The sequence below is a fragment of the Monodelphis domestica genome, chromosome 1, assembly GCF_027887165.1.
Source record: "Monodelphis domestica isolate mMonDom1 chromosome 1, mMonDom1.pri, whole genome shotgun sequence".
NCBI lineage: Eukaryota > Metazoa > Chordata > Mammalia > Didelphimorphia > Didelphidae > Monodelphis > Monodelphis domestica.
Genome location: NC_077227.1, coordinates 226,931,714 through 226,958,398, shown reverse-complemented (window position 1 = coordinate 226,958,398; position 26,685 = coordinate 226,931,714). Strand labels below are relative to the sequence as shown.

Here is a 26,685-nt window from a genome sequence, read left to right as displayed (position 1 = left end):
GCATGACTATTTCACTTATCCATGCTGTAACTCTGAAATACTCAGTCCACCATTCAGCTGCTTATTATCTAAGATAACAATATCTGGATATATGTATATTTAACTACTTGGCACATATAAAGATATTTTCCATTTCTTAGGCCATCAAATGTACCTCTGGCAACAAAATATTATCAGAAATCATTGACAACAATCTGTAAATCATTTAAAGTACAGTGTTTACAATTTCAAAATTCTTCTTAACTGGTATTAATAAACAATTTGTTAGCATGACTTCTATGATGTGGTTAGCAACAATGTATGATACTGAGCCCGAGTCAAAAAATTACTATTCTTGTGTCTACACAAACAAAATGAGTAATTCACTTAGCTAAACTAGGATTAAGACTCTGTTCATGGAAAAAAAATGAATGAAGGCCAAAGCTATCTGGATTGCTATCTCAGACAATTAAATTCACTGGAAAGCTGCTAGATTTTATCTAAGCAAATATTCGTAAAATCCTGATGTCTAAGATAAGTCAATTCTATATATGATTTAATCTACATCTACAATCCTAAAAAAAAATCCAAAGGCAGAAATATGTTTCCAAAATTTAACAAATTTAAAGTACAAAACTGATTCAGATCTTAAAATTTTATTTTTCAGTTGCCACCATCTTCTATAAAAATGTTAGAGCTGCCGGGGATCAAGAACTCTTCCCATTTATATCAGTTTGTAAAATTACTTTCCTTAGTATCACATATAAGTAGATTCCTAATAAATACTTCTGAGAATAAAGATTTCTTTAGTGGTTTTCTATGATATAAACACATGAATTAGTTTTACAAGTAAATGAGTTGGTTAATTCAATTCTCCTTCATAGCTTTCTTAAAGTATACCCAACTTAGAATTGTAACTGGGGCTTGATAGGTAAGGTTTTCAGGTTCTTTTCATATAATAATTAAAAGGGAAACAGCCTCTCAAAAAAGCTTTCATCTTTTTAATGTTTCAATTTTTAAAGGATATCTTAGTTCTCAAATAGATTCTCTTGATGAAATAAAAGTAATTAGATACGGAACTAGATCTAAAACTGACATGTTCTTAATCTATTGTTGAGGGTACAGGTAATTGTTAAAATGTAAGAAAATTATTTCTTAGATGTTCCTTACTTTGTTTTGCCGGTATAATTAAAATGACTCCACTAGAACAATAAAGATGAATATGGACCTCTAGAATAAAGGATTTTATTTCTCAGGCCATTATTGTTTTTCTAAGGCAGACCCAGTAAAGACTAACTTTACTGCCATATTGGCCAATTTGCTAGATGTTAGGTAGTACCTCAGCATTGTTTTGATTTGTATTTCTCTAATCAGGAGGGATTCGGGAGCACTTTTTCTTGTGATTATTGATAATTTTGATTTCTTCATCTGAAAACTGCCTATTCGTATCTCTTGACCATTTGTCAATTGGGTAAAAGCTTGATTTTTGTAAATTTGACTTGGTTCCTTATATATTTTGGAAATTAAACCTTTATCAGAGAGTGTTGTTATGAATTTTTTAACAGTTTGTTGCTTTCCTTCTAATTTTTGTTGCATTGGTTTTGTTTGCACAAACCCTTTATAATTTGATATAATCAAAGTCATTCATTTGACATTTTGTAATGTTCTCTATTTTTAGCTTGGTCTTGAATTCCTTCCTTTCCCACAGATCTGACAAGTATACTATTCTATGTTCATCTAGTATATTTATGACTTCACTCTTTATATTTGTCAAGTACCCATTTTGAATTTATCTTGGAATCAGGTGTGAGATAATGATCAAAACCTGATTTTTCCCCATACTGTTTTCCAATTTTCCTAGCAGTTTTTGTCAAACAGTTGCCCCAAAAGCTGGGATTAAAGACTAACTTTAAAAGCATGTTATCTTCAGGGGGGATAAACAGATGTTCAAACAGAAGAATGACAGTATATGTGGTTGAGGTTCTTCCTATTTTCTCAAAATGGTTTTTCCATATAAAAAGAAGCATTTCCAACAAAAATGCCTTAATGGGCTTTGGAATATAAGGACTGGATTGATTCAGCATAACTCTGAAAGGAGGTGCATTGAAGTCAAAGGGCACAAATTAAAGAAATAGATTTCAGACCGAAATAAGGAAGAATTTTCTGATAGAGAAGTAGAAAATGGAATGAGCTGCCTCCAAAGGGATTCTCTGGGCGCCATCAAGTGGACATTAGAGAACATTAGAACCAGGAGGAATAAACTATAGTCAGTGGGCCAAATTCAACCCATGACATGTTTTTTGTACAGTCCTCAAGCTAAAAATGATTTTAATATTTTTAAATACAAATTTTATTTTCTGTTCTTTTATACAGGCAGTAATAAAATCAGGTGATTAAGAAAATGACTTAAACTTTCCTAGTGCCAAAGACACTTGCTATAGAGAAAAATCATTCCTAATTCAGTGATTAGACCAGTCTTTTAAAGTTCCTTCCAAATCTGGGATTCTATGTTGCTGTAATTCTGCTTGGTTAAATTTCCAATATGTTTTACCATCACTTTATTTCCTACAAACCTATGGGAACACATGGACAAGTCACACAGACTTAGCAGAGATAAGCTGTGATCTGCATTGTTAAAGACATCTCTATACTGATGAGATCACAGCTTGATTGAAGTATTATTTCATACCATACGAAGTCCTTATAGACTAAAATCTAAGACCAAACAAGACAATGTAGTATGAAAATACTTGTCCCTTATACAACCACTCAAAACCACATGTTTTTCCCCTTTTTTGACCAAAATATTATAGGTTGAAACAAAATCCAATTTAATCTCCAGTTACCATTCTGTCTTACATATAATCTGGAGAAAAAATGACGGTCCTTTTAGTTTCGATATCTATGACAGCTCCAGAACAATCTACCATAACTATTATTTCTTTAAAAAAAAAAAAAAAACCTCTTACCTTCAGTCTTAGAATCAATACTGTGTTTTGGTTCCAAGGCAGAAGAGTGGTAAGGACTAGGCAATGGGGGTTAAGTGACTTGCCCAGGGTCACACAGCTGGAAAGTGTCTGAGGCCTGAACCTAGGACCTCCCATCTCTAGGCCTGGCTCTCAATCCACTGAGCCACCCAGCTGCCTTCCATAACTATTATTTCTACAACACATTAAAGTTCACAGTTAATTACTATTCTTTTCTTGATTAATTGGCTAATTAGTATTAGCAACAAACCAGTGTTCATATGGTTCTCTGAAACCCCACAATCTTGAACAATACCATATCATGTTAATCTTTAGGTCTTCTGACTACAAAACAGGTGAAATAAAAAAATTTAAGGTATTGAGAAAATACACTTCCATATATGGGCTGAATTTTTAATTATGTACCAGATGATGACATAAAACCAATGTGATGAATGGAATAATTAATTTTCATATTCTGAAACCAACGAAAATCTTACTTGATATAGAAGAATGGCTACTTGTTTCTGGCATGCCTGCTTCTAATGTTGGTGCAGAGGAAGATTCCCTGGGCATTTCCAAAGTTGAAAGTCCTTTAGCAGAAGGATCTAGAAAAAGAAATGCTACTTAAACCTCAAAAATGGATTAAAGAAAAAAGTCCAAGAACAGTTTTCACTCTTTTTTCCTTATGCTTTTAGGAGCTCTCAACTCTTCATTTGTCTTCTTGTGGTGGCACTAAAGGACCCAGAAAGAGCTACGTCTGAGTCACCTTAGGTATCACTTAACCTATCTAATCTATCTCTTGAGAACAATCCAGAATAGAGTTATAGGACAAAGATTCTGCAGTCTGCTCAGTGCTGTATGATTGGTGACTCAGTCTGAAACTTTGGACAAATTGACTTAAACTTTGTGACACTATTTATCTAAAAGAACCTTAAAATGTTAGAGCTGGAAAGGAATCTTAGATAATCTCATCCAATCTAACCCCTTCACTGTATATAACAGGAAAAGGAGACCAAGAGGGGTGAAGGAATTTTCCCAATACTGCCAAATAAATTCAGGGCTTATATTTATTACTTCAAGTGGTAAGAAATATTTATTTCCTACACTATTTAACAACAACATACCAATTATTCTAAGGTGGAAAGCATTTTCTCAATTTCTTTTCATTTGCCCAGTATTAATAGGAAATGAATGTGGTCTGTTTGGCTAACAACTTATTTAAACATCTAAATGTTTTTTTTTAACCATTTTAAATGAAAATTTTCTAAAAGTATCATACTTTCTAACAATTTAGCCGTTTATTAGGAAAGGATCATCATCATTTTATCTATTATGTTCACCAATACAATACAGTGTAATATAGTGAGGCTCACAGGGTCAACTGAGATGGAAAGAACAGTTTTCCATTATACCATATAGTATGGCCCCAGACTGCTGCGCTTTCTAAAATTCTTATTTTTGAATGGTCCCAGACTGCTGTGCTTTTTAAAAATTCTTATTTTTAAAAAACTACTTTTTATGTGGAAAATCTATAACCTTGGTGATGCTCAGCTAAATCCTGAAAATTAAGATGTGGCTAGAAAAGTGATTTCTAAAAAACTGAATTAAATTTTTTTTCAAATTTATATATTTTCCTACTTCTTTTTATTGTCAGTATATCTAACTCTAAGAGATACTTCTCCACACTTCTGCCTTTCCTCAGATATTTTAATTAGCTTTAGGTTAGTTTGCCACCTATATGTAAACTCCATGAACTCTACATATGGACTTTATACCATCTATGTCTTCCACTCATAGGATTCTTCTACTTTCTAACTGATTTTCACTGTGTCCCAGAGAGTAAATAGAGGTTTAGTAATTGGCTTCCACTATCTGAGGTATTATTTTATTAGAAAATTGCCTAAGAATATCAGTCATTTGAAGAAAGTATAGTAAAACAATGGCTAAAATGACTAAGTTTATTAAAATATCATTAAAGTAGTAGCAAGAACAACTAGAATTGAAGTCAGGAAACTTGGACTTAAGTCTCAGCTTTGCTGAGTAAATGTACTGGATGTATAACCCCAGACAAGCCAATCAAATTTTCTGTGTTTTAGTTTTTTCAGTTTTAAAAGGAGGAGGTACACAGAGTCACAAGGACCTGGGTTCAGCTCTCACCTTTGATATTTAGTACCTATGTGACTTTGGGCAATTACTTGACCTTTCTAGGCCTCATCAGGAAAATGAGATGGTTGGATTAAATGAACTCTGAAAACTCTTTCAAGTTCCAGCTCTATTATCTTCTGACCCTTCTAATACTAATATACATGAGAACTCTGAAAATAGCCAATCAGTATGAAAAATATACTTCTTCACTCTACCCCAAAAAAAAGTACAAGTCTCCTCCTGAAAATTATTTTCTATTTCTCTCTTCCCCAGGCTTCCACTTAATATAAATATCCCTCCCACACTCATTTCTTTCAATATGTTCTTGCTATTTACTTACCGGTAAAGTATAAAACTGACCATGAACCCCAAAACAACAGACAATAAGAATACTTAACAGTCATATCTTATCAATTCCTCATTTATATCTGTGGTTAAAAAAATTCTTGCTTCAGTTCTCATCTTGAAAGAAAAGCCTTATTGTATAGCATTAGTCTTAAATACATTATAGAGACAGATATAGATATAGATATTGAGATATAGAGAACTGGCCTCAGAATCACAAAGATCTAGGCTCAAGACTTTCCACTAATATATAATTGTTGTGTGACCTTAGGCAAGTCTGTTTCCCCAACCAACTCTGTGATTATAACGTTCTGTATGGTTGCCAGTCTTTATTGGTAGAAGGTATTTCTTTATTGGGAGTTCCCTATTCTGTTAAAATCACAGGTGCAGACGGGGAAAAAAAAAAGCAACACCCATTAGGGTACCAAGTTACTTTAGGATAATTACTTTTACTCTGCTTTCTTTTGTTTATTATTTCCTCTTTTGCAGAGAAGAGAATATAATATCAAAAATGATTTCTGCTTGACCTTGAGCATATCAATAACCTCCCTGAGTCTGTTTCCTTATCTGTAAAAGAAAAGAGTCCTTTGCAATTCTAACATTCCCTTCTAGATCTAATATTTTATGATCATATATTCTAATGCTCTTTGGAACACTAATGTTTTACATATTGTTTCCTAATAATCTATGATGTGTGTTAAGCCTTCTAGTTTCAACTATCTATTAATCTCTGATAGGAGCAACCAATCCTTCTAGTTTTAACATCAACAGATTTTCTTACTGAATGACAATTTACAATAGAATCTGATTTCCCCCAACACTATCTCCCAGTGGAGGGGGGAATAGGAAGGTGGAGGGAGCAGGCAGTAAGGGCTATTAGAATAGAGATAAATAAGAAGCCACTTCATACCCAGTGCCTAGATGATGTAGGCACCATATCCTCATAAACTCTAGGTGTGCAACTAAGAGAGAAGAAGTGACAAGCTATCATTAAGGAAAGATGATTTTCTAACTGCAATAATAATTCTAGTTTCAAGTTGCCTAAAGCTTCCCTTACTTAAACTTCATCATAGCCAGTTAATCTGTTAATGCCAGATTTCGTTTCTTGACTTCCCTAAATTCATTCAATTAACAATTACTGATTTCTTCCCAACTACAACAGACTACAAGTCAGAAGACTCAAATTCTAGTCCTGGTCCTGCCATCTGTTAGCTAAGAAACTTTATTTAGGCTAATCTCTTAATCTTTCTGGGTTTCATTTTTCCTATGTTTAACAAGAAGCAGCTATAATTTCTATAGCTCACCATGATACTTTTAGGCACTCAAAAATGATGTCTAGTTATTTGTCTACAGGGCAAGGGGGAAGACTAGTAAAAGAGAGATTGTTATCAAAGGAGACAAATACCTAGATATCGTTTATTTTCAGGAGATAACATGAGGAGCACTGGATTTGGACCTGAAAGACCTGGGTTCTAGTTATGAGTTTGTCACTAACTTTTTATGGGGCTCTGGGTAAGTAATTTAACTTCTTTAGACCTGTCTATGCTCATTTGTAAAGTAAGATTTAGGACGAGATATAGACTAGGTAATATTATTAAAATCATTTCCAGCTCTAAAACTCAATAATCATATTTTTTTGTAAATGATAATTCTAACCATTCCTATTTCTTCTAGTAACTATGCTTTCTAGTTGCAAACTAAAGAGATGATGAGAAATACAAACAGTGCTATGCCAAGGCTTTAGGAAACCTAAATATTTTAAGAGAATGTAAATCTATTGATACATGAGCTGTGCTTAGAAACTCTGCCTCCCAAAGAATATTAAAAATGCCATAGTGGTGTTTTGACTCTGTGTGTCACCATCAATGGTATTTATTAAGCATCCACTTGCCCCCAGCTCTATGTATGAGAATCTTGATTCCTATGGATTATATTAGTTGTACCTCATAATGTATAGGTTCCTGAGAGCTGAAAATTTCCAAAAAGCTCTGCACATTTAGATAAATACGTAATCAGTTGTGGACTCTAAAAGAATATACAATCAATGCTGAATAACTCAGGGCCTTTTTTATCTAGTTCATGACTTAACCAAAGTCTTTCATTTCTACTCCATCTCCTTCCATGTCTTAAGCTCTTGTGAAGAAAAAAAAGCAAAACAATTGACTTAGAACAAAGCTTTAGGAATATTAACTTTCTTCTCTAAACATGGATAATCAAGAGTTGACTGTAGTGCTTAGGAGACAACAAAGACTATGACATGTAGGCAGCCAGTAAAACCACATCTGAATCCAACATGCTATTTGGAGCAGGAGGGAGTCAGGATGGTTTCTGAAGCAATTATAATGTCAGAAGCTGACATTATAAGAATAAAATTTAATGCATATTCGGGGTCAGAATTCTATCACAGTTGCACAAACTACAGGAAAAGACTTGGTGTGGTTGGGGGCTTGGGAAGAGAAAGAGAAATGTGCTTACCTGACTCTTTCTGTTCTCCCAGTTTGTCTAGAATGTTGAAGGAAATGTCCAGGTACTCTCTCTGGATAGCACTAACAGCAATCTTCCTCTGCTTCCTTTGCCTGGGCACAATCTGGATCTTAAATTCAGATTCCTCAGTTCCATCCTCTCCTGCCTTTTGCTCAACATTCTGCTCTGTGTCAGACTCAGCACTGGCATCAGGCTTTTCACTTTCAGACTGACTCTCAGCATCTTCAGGAACTTTAAGGAGGACCGTTTTGGTACATGAACTTGAGCCCTGTTGATCTTCCTTTTCTTCCTCCATGCTAAGCTCAGTGCTGTCATCAATTGACAACTCAGGAAGGGCAAAAGATTTCTGCAGAAGGTCCCTCTTCTGTTTCAGAGTGAGTGGACTACCACAAGAAAATTCCTGAAGTGTCTCTAGTTTTGATAATTCTTCACTATCTTTTCGCTCTTCAGAAAGCTGGGGAGGAGTTTCTTTTTTCCCTGATGACTGACTATTTCTTCTGACCTTAGAAGTAAAGTCTTTAGAGCAATCTTCTACACTGACTTGCACGAGGGGAGTTGTGCTTAAGCTAAGCACAGAGGACCCAGTAGGAGTTGAGGGAAAGGATAAAGTATTTTTATTAGAGACACCCTCGGTACCTTGTTCCATCGTTTCTTCCTCTTCATCACTTTCCACTATTCGGAGAGGAGGAAGGGGCTCAAAGACAAGAGAGTCACTGTCTGATGTGGAGAGAATAGAGCACTTTTCATGTCCTGATGTAGAATCTGATGACAAATCAATCAGATCTAAATCCTCTTTAGGAGTAGAAGGTTTTTCTGGAGAATCAACTTTCACCTCAAATGTCTCCATGCAGTTTAATCGGACTTCTGGTATTACTGGTCTTCGGGTTTCTTGAAAGCCTTCTATAGTGGGGTTTTCAGGAATTTCTGTATTGTCTGGCCTCGTAGAAGAATTCTGTCTGGGTCTTCCATAATCATTTTGTCTGTGTGTGATGTAAGCAGCATGGGTGGATGGCTTATCTATATCACATCGGTCTATGCAGGACTTCCTACGATGCTCATCTAATGTAAACAACAGGGAGTCTGCATTCCCTATATCAAGAGATTTTTGTTTTAAAGAGCGCAGCTTTTTTTTCTGAATGCTTTCTTCTCTCACACAGCGTAGAATGCTGTCTTGAAATGCACCCGTTTCTCTATATTCAGCCAGTTCTATTTCACCTGATTAAAACAGAAAAAGCTAGTACTATTTTACTTAGCGATTTTACTTTTTTCCCCTCATGCTCCAGCACATAATTGGCATAAACCATAATCCACAATCCCAGCACCACTAGTGGGAAAAACTGACTTTGGGGACAAGGCTGTTCTAACTGCAAGAACCAGATTAGAACTTTGCCATGAGAGAACCAAAATGGCCCTCTGTGGTCTATTTTTGCAGACAATTAGGTTTTCAAATAATTCCTCAGCTCTGTTCAGTTGGGCCCTAGATGGGATTTGTTTGGCTGAATCAGATCTAAGGAACTGTATTCAGGTTGTGTGGAAGAGAAGCAAACATTTTGCAACAAATCAAATTAAGCAATGGCCCTCTGAGACAATCATGACAATTAATGATGTATCTGTCAATTCTCGTATATATATAAATGCATCTATATATATACTGTTTGTGCATACATATATATCAAAATCAATAGTATTAAAAAAAGGTGTAGTAACATAATCAAATTAAGTTTTAGCCTAAAACAAACGGTAGAGTACAACATTTCTGCATAAAACTACTAAGATAAAAAATTCATACTTCTCTGCACATTCATCTCAACCGGTTGATATTTCACCATTTTGCTGCCGCCTATCCTTTTCAATCTTGCAAAAAAAGTTTGAGACTCCTTATTGCAGGGTCCAGTAGGTGTATCATGAATATCAGATTCATCAAAAACACTATCTTCCTCTAATTGGGGGAGAGAAAGTCATAATTACACTTAAGAGACTCCACCATCTCTTAGGCTGTGTCTACACTAGTGTTTCCATGAAAGTACTTATAGAACTAAGTTTTGAGAAAGATGTCTACACCAACCTAGTTCAAGCCATGGCTACTTAATGTTTTCAGATTTCAAATTTTCCACTTGTGTAATGCAGCAACCTAACAAGCAGTTGCCCATCATACTTCATGTTATGGCAATATTTCCAGGATATATATCTTATCACCCCAATATGGCCAAACCGAGGAGGGGAGTTTTTAAATGCTCTTAAAAATGCATGATACTTTTTTTTCTTTATGCCTTGGAAAATGGCTAAGTCAACTTGTTTCCTTTTTTGTTTTATCTGTTTTTTTAGTCTACTTTGACAAAAGAAAATTAAATAAAACAACACCATGTTAGAATATTTTTTTTTCAAATCCTGGGTTTTTTTTAAGACTAGTATAGACACAGCCTAGAACTACATGCACCTTTAACTTCGTAAATGCAAAATACTGTACTCTACATTTGATAATGAAACACACAACACAGAAAAAGCTTATAAAAGCCATTTGTTATCTCAAAAGCTCCACAAATGATTATGGACTGAAAGAGTAAATAAATAAAAACAAAACAAAACAAAATTTTTCTAATACAATTTAATTCTTCCTCTGTGGTATTTATTATATGTTACTACTATACACCTAATGAAATTCCAACAGTATCTTGGTCTGTCATAGTTCTAAGAGTTAGTGTACCCATCTCACATACACACACACACACACACACACACACACACACACATACACACATACACACATGCACATGTGTGTGATAATTTATTTTGTCAGTGTTGTTGTTTGCATACCGTCCTCTTTTGGATATCCCCATTAAGCTACTTTTAAATTACAGATAAGGCCAGAGGCAGGTTAATGATGGAAATAGCAAAGATCCAGAGAATTCTTTCAGAAAGCCCACTTTCATATTTTTATTATGCCCAAAAGGCAACAAATAAGCAAGGGAAAAAACTACTGACATGCATCAAACACCATAATTAGCAAAAATGGCATTCTGTTCTTACGCATCTGGACTTACATACCTTAAAGATAATTTTTAGGTTAATTCTCAATGAAATAATAATATTTAGACTTTATTTAGTACTACCTGGCTTCTGGGCCCACAATCTGGAATAATGAAGCCCATACATAATTATGATTTTTAGACTTTTTGAGTATTAACCATATTGTATTTGAATTAGGGGAAAAATAATAGCACTTCAGATATTCTTATCCTACCTAGATAATGCAAGTTAATATGATCATATAAAATCCACTGACAAAACTATGCATGCTAAAATTTTTATCCAAATATAAAATAAATTTTTATGATGAATTGCCTTTGGGATTATGATCTAACTGAACTATATAAATATAGACTTGCTACTCTCATTGCTCAAAAAAAAAAAAAGACATCATATCCAAATTTGCTTTAATGTGACAATACCAGGCATTCTGGTTCCAATTTTTAGTTCTCCATTTGGAAAAGTAAAATTCAGAGAGTATATGATTGATTCCCATTTAATTCTATTCCCAGACTCTGAAAATCTTGTTCATTAAGGTGTTGAATGAAGAGAAAACTATGTCCTACCCCTGCCTCAGAGCAAAGGCTAAAATTAATCTCTAGATCAACGTCATCTGTAGAACATCCCAGAGGTTAGGGCAAATCAGGGGCCAAACCAGGATGTTATGACTTACTTGAAGGGCAGGTTTTTGGTAGTCCTGGAAATCCAGACTTAACTTGCCCCTTGGATCCCACTCTAGAGTCAACTTAAAACTCTGAAATAGCTTAGACACAAACTGACATCCTCTATATGCTAGATCAATTGAGATTATCCTAGAGTGGAATAACAGTTCTTGGTTTACTCAAGACTCCAGCTATAACCCTGAAGTTCATTATAACATCAGTTAGATCGGTCAGATAAAGTCAATTTAACATTCACTATGGAAAAATACCTCTGCTCTTCAAATGTAATCTCATAAGAATATTTTTGCCCTCACCTTTTAAGATTTGCTTTTATTGTTTCATTCCAAGAAAGACTTGGCAAAATGCCTTATAAAACAAGATCATTAAAATCTGTGTGCTTAAGATGTTTGGGATATAGTGCCTCATGAGACATCAAATGAAAAAAATATATATAAATGTTCCACAAACCTTAAAGTGTTAACTATTATTGTGAACAGAATCTTGAATCACCAATACAGACCATTTATTATTGACAGATGACAACAGGAGAAAATACATTTCCAAGCCTAGAATCTATTGAAATTATTATTCTGATTTCAGAAACAAACTTGAGAATTCCAAAATGATGGTTCCTTAAAGTGCTGGAAAAAACATATTTTTGTTGTATGTCAAAGGAAGAAATTTCTTAATGCTTTTGAAAAGTTTCACTAAGACTTCTTCACTAAATATGAGATGATTCATGAAGAACAACAATACCATTCATGTCAAAAGATTCTGGCAATTACTCTTCAAGAAGCATTTGAAAATTTTAAAAACAGTGTTAAGAAGGAAAGTTTTAAAAAGAGGATCAATATGCAGTTGATTCTGTAAGACGCACTTCTCTCCTAAATATAGCATGCAAAGTGTCATTAAGCAGAAAAGGGGGTAAAATTCAGATTCTGAAATACCTTTTTCTTTCTCACTGTATCTGCTGATGTTACTGTTGTCACTGTACAAAGGTCCTGCAGTAGCATGTGGTCTACAGCTGTGATACTGTGCATTGAGCGTATTGACTGTTATTTGGATGAGATGCAACATAACCTTGCTGATATCACAATCTCGGTATGGGTACTGCACAATAAAATAAAATATATTATAGATATAAGAATATTAAATATTTCATGATAATATTATAAATTCATTTATTCAACAATTATTTATTGATAGGCTACTATATCTAAGGCATTGTGCTAGAAGCTAGATATAAGATGTCAAAAGCAAAACAAATCCCTTTCCTCTAGGAATTTATAATCTACTCAAAAGATAGAATAAGAAACATAAATGAATTTAGAAGGGGGAGAGAGATGGGGGAGAAAATGAGAGCCACCCAAAGCAAGCACTTTCTCCCTCAATTCTCTCCCCTAATTGGGGGGGAGGGTACAGATATCTTGAATTTGCCCTCTGGGCACTCGAACTGAGAAAAGGTTCACCAACCCTGCCCTAGATCATTGTGCCCAGAAGGGAAGAGTAGCAAAGATGTCTCACCTTATAAAGAATAACAAGTAATGCCTTCAACCACATCTGCCGAATATGAGGCTTCAGAGACCACAGGGAGCAACGAGGTGGCTGTTGAAAATAATGTCGCAACTGAGGACAAGAGCAGTACTTAAGTACTTGAACCACTAAAGGGAGAAGATGTTTTCCCAGATTGATGTTATAATCCATCACCTGAAATAGATATAAATTGAACAATGAAAGCAAACAGAAGTGTTCATGCTTGCTCTCCCTCATTTCTTTGCCTTGCTGGTGCCCTTGCTCCCACACTTCCTTCACCAGGTAGTTACTTAACATCTAGCAAGGTCCTGAAATAGGTATTGCCAGGAGATAAAGATGTATAAAACAATACCCCTGGTGTAGTTTACACTCTAGTAAGAGAACAAGACATGAACACAAGCAACTATAACTTAAGGCAGAACACACTGTCAGTGCCCTAAGAGAGTGACAGTTCTCATTCCCCGTATGAAGTCTTCTCTGCCCACTCCTACCCAGAGTTCTCTCTTATCCATGAATCATCTAAACTAATTCTCTATATTTCTCACAATATAATAAAGTCACAGAATCTCAGAATTGGAAGAGACCTATCCAGTCTAATTCTCTAACTTCTACATTTTTCCCAGTCAGTAAGCAAGGATAGTGTGTTGTAGGAGAACGTAGTTTAGATTTGGAGACAGGCATTCTGGATCTGGCCTGGTTTTGAATGAAGGAGAGTTGGCTTTGGGGTCCTGCATCTGCCATATTCTGGCTGTGTGACCTTTTGGTGCTCCAGGTAGATCTAATGTGCAGAGATCAGTCTAATCTCCATTGGTGGGGGCAGTTCTTTCCTGGGCCTGATAAAATACTAATCTATACTGATAAAATCACAATCTAAACTTTTAAAAGAAATCATTATGTAGATCTATATACACATAAATATGTACAATGAATAATATATATATATTATGAATATGTTAACATATTTGTGTCTATAAATATATATGTACTTCAATATATACTATATCTGTTTGAACATCTCTAGTAATGAGGAACTCGGCATTACTTAATTGAAATATGGTCTTGTAATGGCTCTTGCACTGTGCTGTTAGTTTTTCATGTGCATGACTTATCTACCCAAATAGATTGTGAAACCCAAATAGATTGTGAAGAATGCAAGGTTAGGAGCCGTTCATATTGCCCATTTTTATATCATGCATAATAGACACTCAACAAATACTTCATAGATAGACAAACGAATGGATGAATGAATAAATGTATTACTAAGGACAAAGCATAAGCCTATACTGTGTCAACCAGAAAATTCATCAAAATAAACAAAAGACTATCTGCAAAGATATTATTTATATGATATCACTAGAGGTTATGAGTTTGAAGTCTGCCCTAGGTTTGGCATGTAGAATTGCACAGTTTCCAGCACCACAATATGAATAGGTAGCATCTATTAAATTAATTTTAGTAAATACTAATTCTATAGACTATGGTACAAAATGTAGTAGAAAGGTATTTTGATGCGGTACATGGAGAATTACACTGACCAGGATGTTGTAGAGAGAATTTCTATTCTGACACTGGAAAAATGTCCTAAGACCTAGCACAGTAACATAAGCTTACTTCCATCTCTGAGATTCTATGATTCTATCATTCTGGAATGCTCTCAGCAGATTTAAGGACTTATACTAGACACAGTTAAAAGAGTTAATGTGTGTATATTTATAACTAATGAATTAGATACATGTATAAACAAATTCAAACAAATACTTAAATATATATGTATATATACATATACATATATATATATATATATATATATATACACATACTTGAACACTTCTAGTGATTGGGAATTGCTATGACCATATAGTAAATTCTTCTTATAATACTAAAGAGAACTTCAGTGATGAGATAAGATGATACAAGTATTTTATCACATCATATACTGACTTCACTACCCAAAGAAAACTCTAAAGGAAAACTTATAATATGATGACAGAAGGAAATTAAGGATTACTAAATTTCCTGCCGCCTAATTTCCTTCCAACCCTGTACAACTGCTGCCTGATTCAGCCATGCATTTCATGTCTGTAAGTGCTTGAAGGAGTTGGACCCATCAATTCCCATTTTCAAACTTAGTGAACTAAATCACAGACTAATCAAGTGTTAATTCAGAGCTAGTCCTTGTTGTGTGCAGCTCTGCACCCCCCCAGCTTATCTAATCCCTTATCTCCTCTATAAAATGGAGTAAATGACACTTTTGCATTAACTACCTCATAGGTTTTTTAAGGGTAATTTTTTAAAACTACAAAATGCTATATAAATGTGAACTTCTCTTTTCCAACCTCCATGCTTTTCCCCCAGAATATGTTTGTCAATTCTTCCCTTTCCTTTTTTCCTGGTAAATTGTAATCTATTAAAGCCTAGCTTGAATGACATCTCCTTCATAATATCAGCCCAGTTCTTCCTATCAGTGGCAATCTTCCCTTTCAGATTGCACATAGCATAGTGTTTTACAACTCATCTATGCTATCTTGTAGTGTGATGTGTTTGTATTATCTTACCCCTAGACTATGAATACAGAGGCCATGTCTTAAAAAAACTTGTTTTTTTTTAACTCTTACTTTCCATCTTAAAACCCATACTAAATATCAGTCCCAAGGCAGAAGAGGGATAAGGACAAAACAACTGGGGTTAAATAACTTACCCAGGGTCACAGAGCTAAGAAGCACCTGAGGTCACATTTGATCCCAGAACCTCTTGTTCTGGCCTGGTCCTCTATCCATTGAGTCACCTAACTTCCCCCTTATCTTAACTTTTTATCTATCCTGACATGCACACAATGTCTCACACATACTTCATATTTAAAATTTTCTGTTGAATGACTAGTATTGTTATTTAACCAATAATTCTTTGCACATCTAGAGTCTGCTTATGTCACATTAGAAAGAAGTAGACTAATTCCAGTACATGGCTTACCTAACTGAGATAGTCTACTGAGAATGAAAGTCATACTTACTTGTGCAATTCCAGCAATAAATGCATTGAAACAAGTTGAGAGGCGCATTTTTTGAGGGGCTATCATAAAGCATCCTTCTTGCTGGTCATAACCAAGTAAAACATATAAGTGTCGTTTGACTGTGTTAAATGCCTTAGCACTACTGATGTCTGACTCAGCACTACTCTCATCTTTAGCCATAAACTTCATTAAAACTGTAATCAGCTGGTGGACTGTCTGATGGTCAATCCCAGCATCCTCAGGGAGTAGGTCCTTTATTGTATTATCATTCTCAGGAGACTGTTGCCCTGTCAGTATGAGAAATGATATTAGTTAGATCTGCAGCAAGTTTTCATGACATCTGACTTAGATCACTTCCATGATATTTTTAAATTTCAGTTCTCAACAAGAAACATAAAGACATACTGTGCCCAAGTAAGCAAAGCATTAGCTAGGGAGGGGTAGACCCTTCTATCCTTCAAATAACACAGCAAATCAATTTTGTAATAACATGGCAATGGTGAAAAATAGGATACCATGGTTGGGAATGAGATTATATATCATAAGCAAACCAAACATTTAATGAATACCTTTGTTCAGTTTTTAAAAGGTGTATCACTTTATGAAATTCTATACTCAATGTAACAAGAAAAGTAAAACAAGGGTCCTTAATCTGGAATCTGAAGACCTTTTAAAAATATTTTGATAACTATATTTAAATATAATTCATTTCCTTTTTGCTGTATGTATTTTGCTTTATGAATGAATATATTGTTCCAAAATAGGGGTCCATAGTTTCACTAGACTGCCATGGTATAAAAAAGGTTAAAAACTCCTGATCTACATTTAATGTGTAAGAACAGCAACAAAAATACCCCCACCAAAAAAATCCAAGGAGGAAAAAGGGACTACGGAGGATATCCTTTAGCTAAAATTATTGAATAGCTGGATTGTTTTATTAAAATGGAAGTTTTACAGAGTTGAAAAGAACTTCAGAGGTCACATAAGCCAAATCACTTATGAATAAATGAGTCACTATTTCTCTGGTGGGGGAATCCACTACTTCCCAAAGCAACCCATTCTATTTTTGTGCAATCTAATTGTTGGGAAGTTTCCCCTTATATTAAACATAAATCTATTTCTTTATAATTTTGATGGATAATGGTACAGTGGGTAGAGCACTGGACGTGTAGTCAGGAAGACTTGAGTTGTTATTGCACCTAAAGCAGTTATTGTGTTACTTATTAAGCAAGTAACTTAACCTCTCAACTTTGATTTACTTATCCATAAATTGACATAACTAGACCCTATCTCTCAATGATCCCTTCCAGCTCTAAATCTTTGATCCTAATTCTATATTTTCTATAAGTGATAGGGTAGCTTCATTCCATCTATTTTTATTCAACAGAATAAGTTGATTGGGGGACATTATATATAGAGTAATAAAAATACAAGAGTTTGAGTCAGAAGACATGGGTCCAAATTCCAGCTTGTCCACTTACTGGCTATGTAACTTAAAATCACTTTGTCTCTCAGTGCCTCTATTTTTTCATCTGTAAAATAAGGAATCAAATCAGATGACTCTAAAAATTTCTTCCAGAAGGCTAACATTCTGTGATTCTGGCATAGGGGGGAAAAGCACTGAATTTGGAGTCAGACCTGTTTCCAAGTCCTGGTTCCAAGATACATACTATTTAAATGACTTTGGGAAAGTCTAAACCTGAGTTTCCTCATTTATAAAATGGGAATGAAAATATTCATTCTGTCTATGTCACAGGATTATTGTGAAGATCAAACAATATGACATTCATGTAAATATTTTATAATATATAAAATGGCTAAATTCCATTAATATTCACAGAGAAAAATTAAACCTCTAATGGAATTTCTTTTTGATAGCTCTCAAAGAAAATACATTATAGTGTGATGAATTAGTTGAATAATTCTAATACCAACTATATACAGTCTTTATTCTCTAAAACTAATAATAAAGATTCAGTTCTATAGGTTAAAAGGGCAGCATACAAAGAGGGAAAATGTGAACTATTCAAAAATAAGGAAACATAGCATGAAGTTAGGCTGAATGTTCACCAAATGGAATGGTGGAAAAGTCCTTAACATTTAGCTTCTCCTAAAACAAATAATTTTATCTGCTTTAAATCAGTTTATTTAAAAACAAAAGAAAAAATTATACATAACTCAAATTGACTTTCCTTATTGATTCGGGTTTTCCTTCTCATTTTCAAAGCCCAAATTAATATTGGGTCCTCTAATCATCTGCTCCCTATGAAAAGCTGCTACGATACAATGAATCCCAAATAGAAGCAAAGAACTTTTATTTCAAGTTGCACTTCTAACTTGCTAATTGTTCCTTAATGAGTCACTTTTCTTCTCTAGGCCACAGTTTTCTCATATATAAAATAAGAAAGAAACTGAACCAAATGAGCCAAGTCATTTCTAAAGTCTATTCAAATTCTAACATTATGGGAACTGAGGTTTGGATTTTGTTAGAAGCTAGAGTGAGGCTTATTTCCTATATTCAGGTTCTTCATTCTTGTTCAAATATATGCTCTGCTGTATCACAAAAAGAACCAAAAACACCCAACTGGCAACTCAAATTAAAATATACAAAATTTTCAGCTGTTTAGAAAACTGTCATAAATCCAGTTTTATAAATATATGCATATATATGAATGCATGTATATATATATACATATATATATACACACATATATATATATGTTCTTGTCTTTCCCATTAGAATGTAGGGTCCTTTTCATTTAAGGTGCTGGCATCCACAGTGTTTAGCAAGGTTCTAGGCACAAAGTAGATGCTTAATAAATAATTGTTGATTAAAAAGATTGACTCACAATATCTTATAGCTTTAAATTACATTCAGCTAAAACTAATGCAGCCAAAATTAAAAGTAAAATAGAAAACTAGGAGAAAAATGTATAGCAAGTTTCTCTGATAAAGGTCACATTGCTCAAATATATAGAAATGAAGCCAAATTTATAAAAATAAGAGCCATTCCTTAAATGATAGGTGGTCAAAGGATGTGAATAAGGAGTTCAAAGGAAGATATCAAAGCTCCAGTAGTCACATGAAAAAAAGTTCTAAATCACTACTCATTAGAAAAATGCAACTCCAAGACACTACCTCATTCTTATCAGATCAGCTAACATGACAGAAAAGCAAAATGAAGAATGCTAGAGGGAATGTGGAAAAATTGAGATACTAATTGCACTATTAGTGGAGTTGTGAACCAGTCTGACTCTTCTGGAGTATAATTTGGAACTATACCCAAAAGGCTATAAAACTATGCATACTCTTTGGCCCAGAAATACCACTACTAGGTCTATACTCCAAAGAGATTAAAGGAAAAGGAAAAGAACTTATATGTACAAGAACATTTATAACAAATCTTTTTGTCTTCTTAACTTTAGGCCCCAAGTTCTACCTACTACTCCATCTAGGTATCTCAAATTTTCAATGATTACTTATATAAATAACATTTCTATCTGAATAAAAGATAAGTGTGTTTATTTCACCTGATAACATCTTTTTTTAACAAAATATGTGATCCAAGATCTAAAAATGAAAATAAAGCACTTATTACATAATAAATATAGTATTCTAGGACATCATATTAAAACCGAAAGGCAAAAATCTCATAAAGGAAGGAATAGACTTGAATCTTTAACACCTAAGGTCAAATGCTAGCTGGGCCATCAACTGACTTTGTGACCTAATACAAGTTATTTTACCTCACAGGGATTTAGTTTCCTCTTTTGTAAAATTAGTGATTGGATCAGATGAATTCTAAAGTCTCTCCTATCTCTAACAAACACTCTGTAATTCTAATATACTAAGACAATCAATGGAGCTGGGGTCACAAGTCCTGAATTCAAATAATGGCTCTGACAGCTTGTTTACCAAGAGATCTTAGGCAAGTTGCTTCCTTCTCCTCTGAACCTCAGTTTTCTCAATTGTTCAATTAGGAGGCTAATAATTCTCTGCCTACATACGAGACTGTTTTGAGGCTTGAATAGGTGGTGAAATATGAGTGTTAAGGGTTATTATTATGGCGATCATGATCTATGTGATAATGCAATTGGCTGAGTCTCAGAAATATAATATTTAGCAGGTTTACTTAAGACCAAGAATGGCCTGGATATACAAAATATGACCAATTCACAGAGACATCTCAGGTCTCATCTTTTGGTGGAAAACAATATCAAGAGGTCAATATTTTTTACAAGCTTGCAAAGCACTTCACAAAGCAAAGCTCATTTGTTCCTCACAACTGGGGAGGCACAACAAGGAATAATGATTCCCATTTTACAGACAGGAGCCAAGCTTCAAAGGCATTAACTGACTTAATCAACATCATATAAATAGAAAGCCTAGGAGTCTGCTGCATGAGCCAACGCACTTAAGTTCCTTTATAAATGATATTATACTCTTTCAGTAACTCTAATCCTACATAATTGGGTGCTATATGGCTGACATATTGCACAAAAAAAAAATGGCTTTGCTGCAGACACAAATGTAAGAGAACTATGGGTCTATAGCCAATGTAATTTTATTTCTCCTATAAGAATGCTCATTACAGGCTGATATGCTGGGTGAGGGGCATGATTTTTTTTAAACCCTTACCTTCCATCTTAGAATCAAAACTGTATATCGGTTCCAAAGCAAAAGAATGGTAAGGGATAGGCAATGGGGATTAAGTGATTTGCCCAGGGTCACACAGCAAGGAAATATCTGAGATCAAATTTGAATCCAGGATTTCCTATCTCTAGGTCTGGCTCTCAATCTACTGAACCACCTAGTTGCCAACTAACACAGTTATTTTTAATGTGCATATTTTTTCATCCTAAAAAATTCTACTTTTGCTGGAACATAGAAATTTACTTTCATATGTCAAGTATACCTCTGTTAAAATAAATACTCAAAACTTCCAATGGGTAGTAACATGTAGGAACCAATATTTTCGATCTTCATCCTGGGCAGAGGTCCTAGGTTCTGCTCCTAGGCCTGTTACTAATTTTCCGTGTGTCCTTGCATCATACTAAAAAAAAATACTATCTTATCCTGCCCAGAATACAACTTTGAGATAATTAAATAAAATAATGTATATTAATGTGCTTTTAAAAAAAAAACAATATAAGGGAGTTTAGTATGGAAGGCCTCAATCTTTTTGACAAATTTTGTAGGGTATGAGATTTTGTCTGGGGTCAAGAAGGCACCTTTTGGGTAAGACATGAGCATGCATATTGCCTCTAAAGAAGACAAAGAAAACTTCTGATGGTTTTTCAATAGTCAGCATTGTCCCCAAGATAAAAGCATTCATATGTCAGCTGGGACACAACAAGATGAACTCTTGTAGAAGGCACCCACTTGTGAAGGCTGATAATGGAGGGTGATTAAAATATGCTCAACCCTTTGCTGAACTCCTTTTCACTTTTCCATCGATACAGAACAAACCACAATGCAGCAGGGCAAATGTGCTATATATGAGGGGAAAGGCTAATAGTTAACTAGAGGCAGAAGAACATGGAAGTTATACTACCACTTCCTGAGCATAGATTAGATACTGGAGATAAGAGAATGGACCTTCTCAATATGAGATAGCAGTAACCTAGGAAATGAGAGAGATCCTGCAGAAGCATATAGAAAAAGCAGGCATGGACCTGTCTCACTCACATAATAGGGAAGTTCTTGTACAATGTTTCAGAACCACAACTTCCTATGAAGGAAAGGAATGGATTTGAGTCTCTTAGGAAGCATGATCTAGTCTTTTAGTCAAAGATGGCAGAGCAGATATTCAAGAATACAGAAACAATCTTCTAGAGTGAAAAAAAGGATTTCTATATTTTGTTGACCTTTGGAGAAAGAAGATGACATTCATTGTCCCTGAGGCTAGAGGAACAAATAAAGAGGCCCATGATGCAATCTTCTATGAATACATTATAGTGAATGTGGACTGTTGTTCAAGGCAACTTTATATAACCCTAAAATGACCAAATAACACATCCTTTGAGAACAGGTTAATGCTTCAATATCCATCTTCAATACACATATAAACATAGTCCTAAGATATGAGTCAAGACTCTTGTGAAAAATTTCTATTTAACAATCAGTAAATTAGTAAAGACAGGGTTTACATATAGAACATTTTAGAAATGAACATAGAATAATATTCATACAGGGCTTCTCAAACAGAAATTTTCCTCAGCAGTTGACTCTAATTCGATCCCTAAAGGTTATAAATTATAAACATCCTCCGCCTTGAGCTGGCAAGGACCTAGGGAAACCAAGGCCCAGAAAATCTATATGACCTAAGGTCATACAGGTAGAAACAGTACTAGGATTTGAACTGAGGATCTCTGACTAAAATCAAACATTCATTCCATGGTATCATGCTGGCTCTTAAATTAACTATGTAACAACACACATAATCCTTAACTGTCTTTGGAGACCATACTGCCTTTGGAAGCATATGGCATGATTTATATGAGCCACAGTACTCCTACCATTTCCTATAGATAAGACATCAAGTTCAAAACCTGGCACATTAATTGTTGTATGCACACTACCAAAATACTCAGCTTAGCAGCAATTAAAATAAAGTATTTACTACATAATTTAAAGGAACCCACTTTATTTCAGTCAGAATCAACAAAAAAGGCACCCAAGGAACTGCTGATTACAGTAGAGGGGAAAATAAAACAAAACAGAAAAGTTAAAACTGCAACAAGAACTATGGCTTCATTACAATTATTATTTAAAACTATCTCATATAACTTACGATTGTCTTAATAAATCTTCTACTTCTTGTTTTAAGTAGCTAATTCTAGCAAGTAATAATGATGTATGAAAAATACTAAGAAATGGTTTTTTATGCAGATCCATTTTTCTAGTGTCTCAACAAGCTTCATTATCATATGGCACCTCAAGAATATGTCTTCCAAAAGTTCCAACTTCCTACTGTCATTGTGAATGATCTGATAACCTGTCTATTTCTATGTGATCATCTTTGGAGGGTTATTGTATTCTTGGATGCTTTCCTCAGTATCCAAAAATTTAAGGGATTGGGCATATCCCAGAGACCTCTAGAACACTTCCAGTTTTGTTTGGGTGTCAAAGTAGGCATTGTTAAAAACAAATTAGGTCTTCAGTTAAACCTTAAGATAGAACAAGTGTAGGGGGCAGTTGGGTGCCTCAGTGGATTGAGAGCCAGCCCTAGAGATGGGAGTTCCTGGGATAAAATCTGGCCTCAGACACTTTCTAGCTATATGATCCTGGGCAAGTCACTTAACCCCCAATGCCTAGCCCTTACCACTCTTAAGCCTTAGAACCAATTGATTCTAAGACAGCAGGTAAGGGTTTAAAAAAAAACAAAGTATAAATGTAAAATAAGCAACACACTGAAGAGGGAGAATCCTTCCACAGGGCCTAAGTGAAAGATCAGTTATTGTATTCCATGTTCTAATGAATAAGCAGAGTGTTGTGGTACAGTGGAAAAGTAGTGGGTATATTCAATCTTGTCTCTACTACTTATTGGTGTGAAACTGAGCAAATCGTATCATCTCTCTGGGTCTCAACTTCCTCTTGGTAAAATGAGATAAATCTGACCAGATGACCTCTAAAACTCCCTTTATCTTTAAGTATTTGGTTTTTTAATTCCATTTAATCACAAAAGAATATAAAACAAAATATAATGCTATTACTACAATAATATATTATACACTCTATTAAAGACTTTCTTTAAAATAACATAGTTTTTAATCATGTATTTAAAAAATAGAAAATGCACTCTGGTGTATATTTCTCATATATATAGACACCATATATGGTTTTCTTTCGCTTCCTCACTGGGTCCAAAACTTATGGATCCTTCCACAAGGGTCACATGTAGAAAGGTAAGGTGACATGGCATAAGGAGAAAGGGCTCTGGAGCAGCTAGAGAAAATTGGCCTTCATATCCTGACTCTGATACTTCCTAATTGTACAATTATGAGCAAGTCACTCAACCTGTCTTAGCTTCAAATTTTATCCTCTATAAAAAGATACTGACATCACCAACATTACCACATGTTACAAAGAAAGTTCTCTATGAGCCTTCAAGTTACCAGTGCAGTTCACACAGGCATTTTTTTCAATCTTCTGATCTTTCTAGAAGATAATGGATACAAGGCCTACGGCTTGATCCTGACCTGTGGGACCTTGACCAAGTGACTTAGCTCCTCTGGAGCTGTGTCTTCATTTGTAAAATGAGGGGATTGAACTAAATTATATGCATTCCCACTACAGCTCCACATCCTATGGTCTTGATTCTACAAGGGTCGCTCAACAATTTTTTTTTTATCAGTATTCATTAACTGGGAGCTACAGTGAATTCAGCAGGTACCTGGAGTCATCACAATTTTCAGTAAGTTCCACAAGCATTCAGGAAGGTAACATTCAGTGCACAACCTTCAGCATGGAATTGACTTGCCAGTGTCCCTTTAACCCTCAGGATATTTCCCAATATAGTGGGATATACCATGACTTGTCAGATGGCAGATGGTATCACACTGATATGATCCCTTAGTCTTTCAATACTAATCATTCAAAAGAATTCTTCCTTTCTTCAAGAGACAGAAATGACAACTGAGAAACTTTCACGGGATTAGGAATGGGTCAATGGCTGACTAGGTGATAGTGAAGGTGGTTCAAATGTGCAGATCTTTTAAAAATGTAAATGAAATGTATATTTTCCTAGAGCAGAGCTATATCACATATGTACTTAATGTATGTAAAATGTATATGTACATATGCATATATAGTCATAGAATGGCTCTTTGGGGGGAAAATGCACAAGGTTAATAACATGATGTTCCTTACTGGACCAAAAATCACTGGATACCTGCTACCTTTGAAATGTAACTATTCTGACCTCAAGAGCCCAGGTATCTGAATCCCTGAGGTAAGAATCCTTGGGGCTTAGCAATCCCACAATCATTCTTGGCCCAGTTAAAAACATCACACCCTTTACCTTGTCAACCTGAGCCAAAATGTGCCCAATATGTTTATATAGCCCTTCAATGTCCAAAGTACCCACCTGGCGTTTGTTCAGGTGTCCCACCGAGAGCTGGAGCAGACTGCTCATGCCTGGTCAACCTCACAGCTTAAAAATCAACAACAACTCTATTTAAATAAGCATTAAAGACATCTTGAGCCTAGAAAATATACTCAATGTTTTAAAAAGCTACATTGGACAATAAGGACAATTTCATTCTTCCTAGTCATCATTAACAATAGGTAGGAGGTGTTTGTACATCAGACTATTATGCAGGCTATTATAATGGTATCTCTGAGCTTCACAAGAACAAGAAATGTGGCTTCTAGCTTCATTACCAATTGTCCTGAGTATTATTACACAAGAAAATAACTGGTGGGGGAGGGGCACACTGGAGCTAGTCTGCAATGCTGTGAAATTGCTTTTTTTTTAAAGTTGTTAGAGAGAAATGAAATGAGATCAATAATCCCAGCTGCTAGTTTATAGGATCCAAATCAATTTCACCTGAACTCATTATAAGGTCTAGCATCCCTGGGGCTTTTTCTCAAGTTACTTTGCTTCTACTGAAAATACTAGGCTGGCCCCTTCATTTCTCTTTGCACCTCATCCTTGCCCTGGAGAAGATTTATTTATCATCCTAAGGAACTCTGTGGACTCTCCCAATGGAAGAAGTGCCATATTTTTCATAGCTTATCATAAAATCATAAAACCAAGATGTAAAGGGAAAACAAAAATTAAAACATAATTATGGTTAAAATGACCATGTTATAAAAAGCTGTCTACTAATGAATGCCAATGTCAAATTAAACCTCTCAGCTTATGATAGGATCCAAAATGTGTAATATGGAGGTGTTTCATTGATTTCACTGTGATTATTTGGGGATAAGATAGGGCTAGATAATTAACAAATTAAATAGCAATATAGCAAAGCATATGCATTCTTTTATGGGATGTGTGGGATGTGGCTTTTATACATTTCTCATGCAGGAGCCATTTCTGCTTCTTAATGTTTTTCTCATTCATTAGAATACAGAAAATTCTGACTTCTTTCTACTTTTTCTAAAGCAAAGAACTACAACGAATGACTTTTGAAAAAGGAGATAAATATAGCTAGATGGATTTTAAAATGTAGGGCTACTTTCCTCTCAACCTTATTTCCCTTCAAAGGAGCAATTATGACAATGATTTGATTTGGTAAGTGGTTTGGGGTTTTGCTGGATGCTTCTAATCAGGAAGCAGGGGGAAAAAAAACAAAATATGTTCTAAAACTCATTTATAACACTTTATTCATTCCCAGTTCTGGTATCGCAGGTTTAATAAACATGCTGATTATCAATAAAGTAATTCTTATATTTACTTTACTGAAAACTGAAAACTCAAAGCCTGGAATCCTAGTTTAACATTTGCATCTCTGTGGGTTAAGAATGGCCAGGAAAAACCATGGCCTCTTTTGTTTAAGAACTCTCCCTCCCATTAACTGCTTCT

General features: G+C 34.8%; 1 protein-coding gene across 28 annotated transcripts in view; it reads right to left on the bottom strand.

Annotated features, from left to right (window-relative positions):
* UNC79 (unc-79 homolog, NALCN channel complex subunit) overlaps positions 1–26,685 on the bottom strand; it is a 338,162-nt gene that overhangs the window by 110,844 nt on the left and 200,633 nt on the right. For 17 of the 28 annotated variants that reach the window (XM_056810500.1, XM_056810495.1, XM_056810498.1 and 14 more), the window contains 7 exons: positions 25,243–25,308; positions 16,155–16,441; positions 13,136–13,318; positions 12,559–12,721; positions 9,712–9,861; positions 7,914–9,137; positions 3,446–3,553 (listed from right to left, as the gene is read on the bottom strand). In XM_056810500.1, coding sequence (XP_056666478.1) covers positions 3,446–3,553; positions 7,914–9,137; positions 9,712–9,861; positions 12,559–12,721; positions 13,136–13,318; positions 16,155–16,441; positions 25,243–25,308 — 2,181 coding nt within the window. The remainder of the gene's footprint in view (positions 1–3,445; positions 3,554–7,913; positions 9,138–9,711; positions 9,862–12,558; positions 12,722–13,135; positions 13,319–16,154; positions 16,442–25,242; positions 25,309–26,685) is intronic. The other 11 variants (XM_056810475.1, XM_056810493.1, XM_056810483.1 and 8 more) reach the window with 2 other exon arrangements.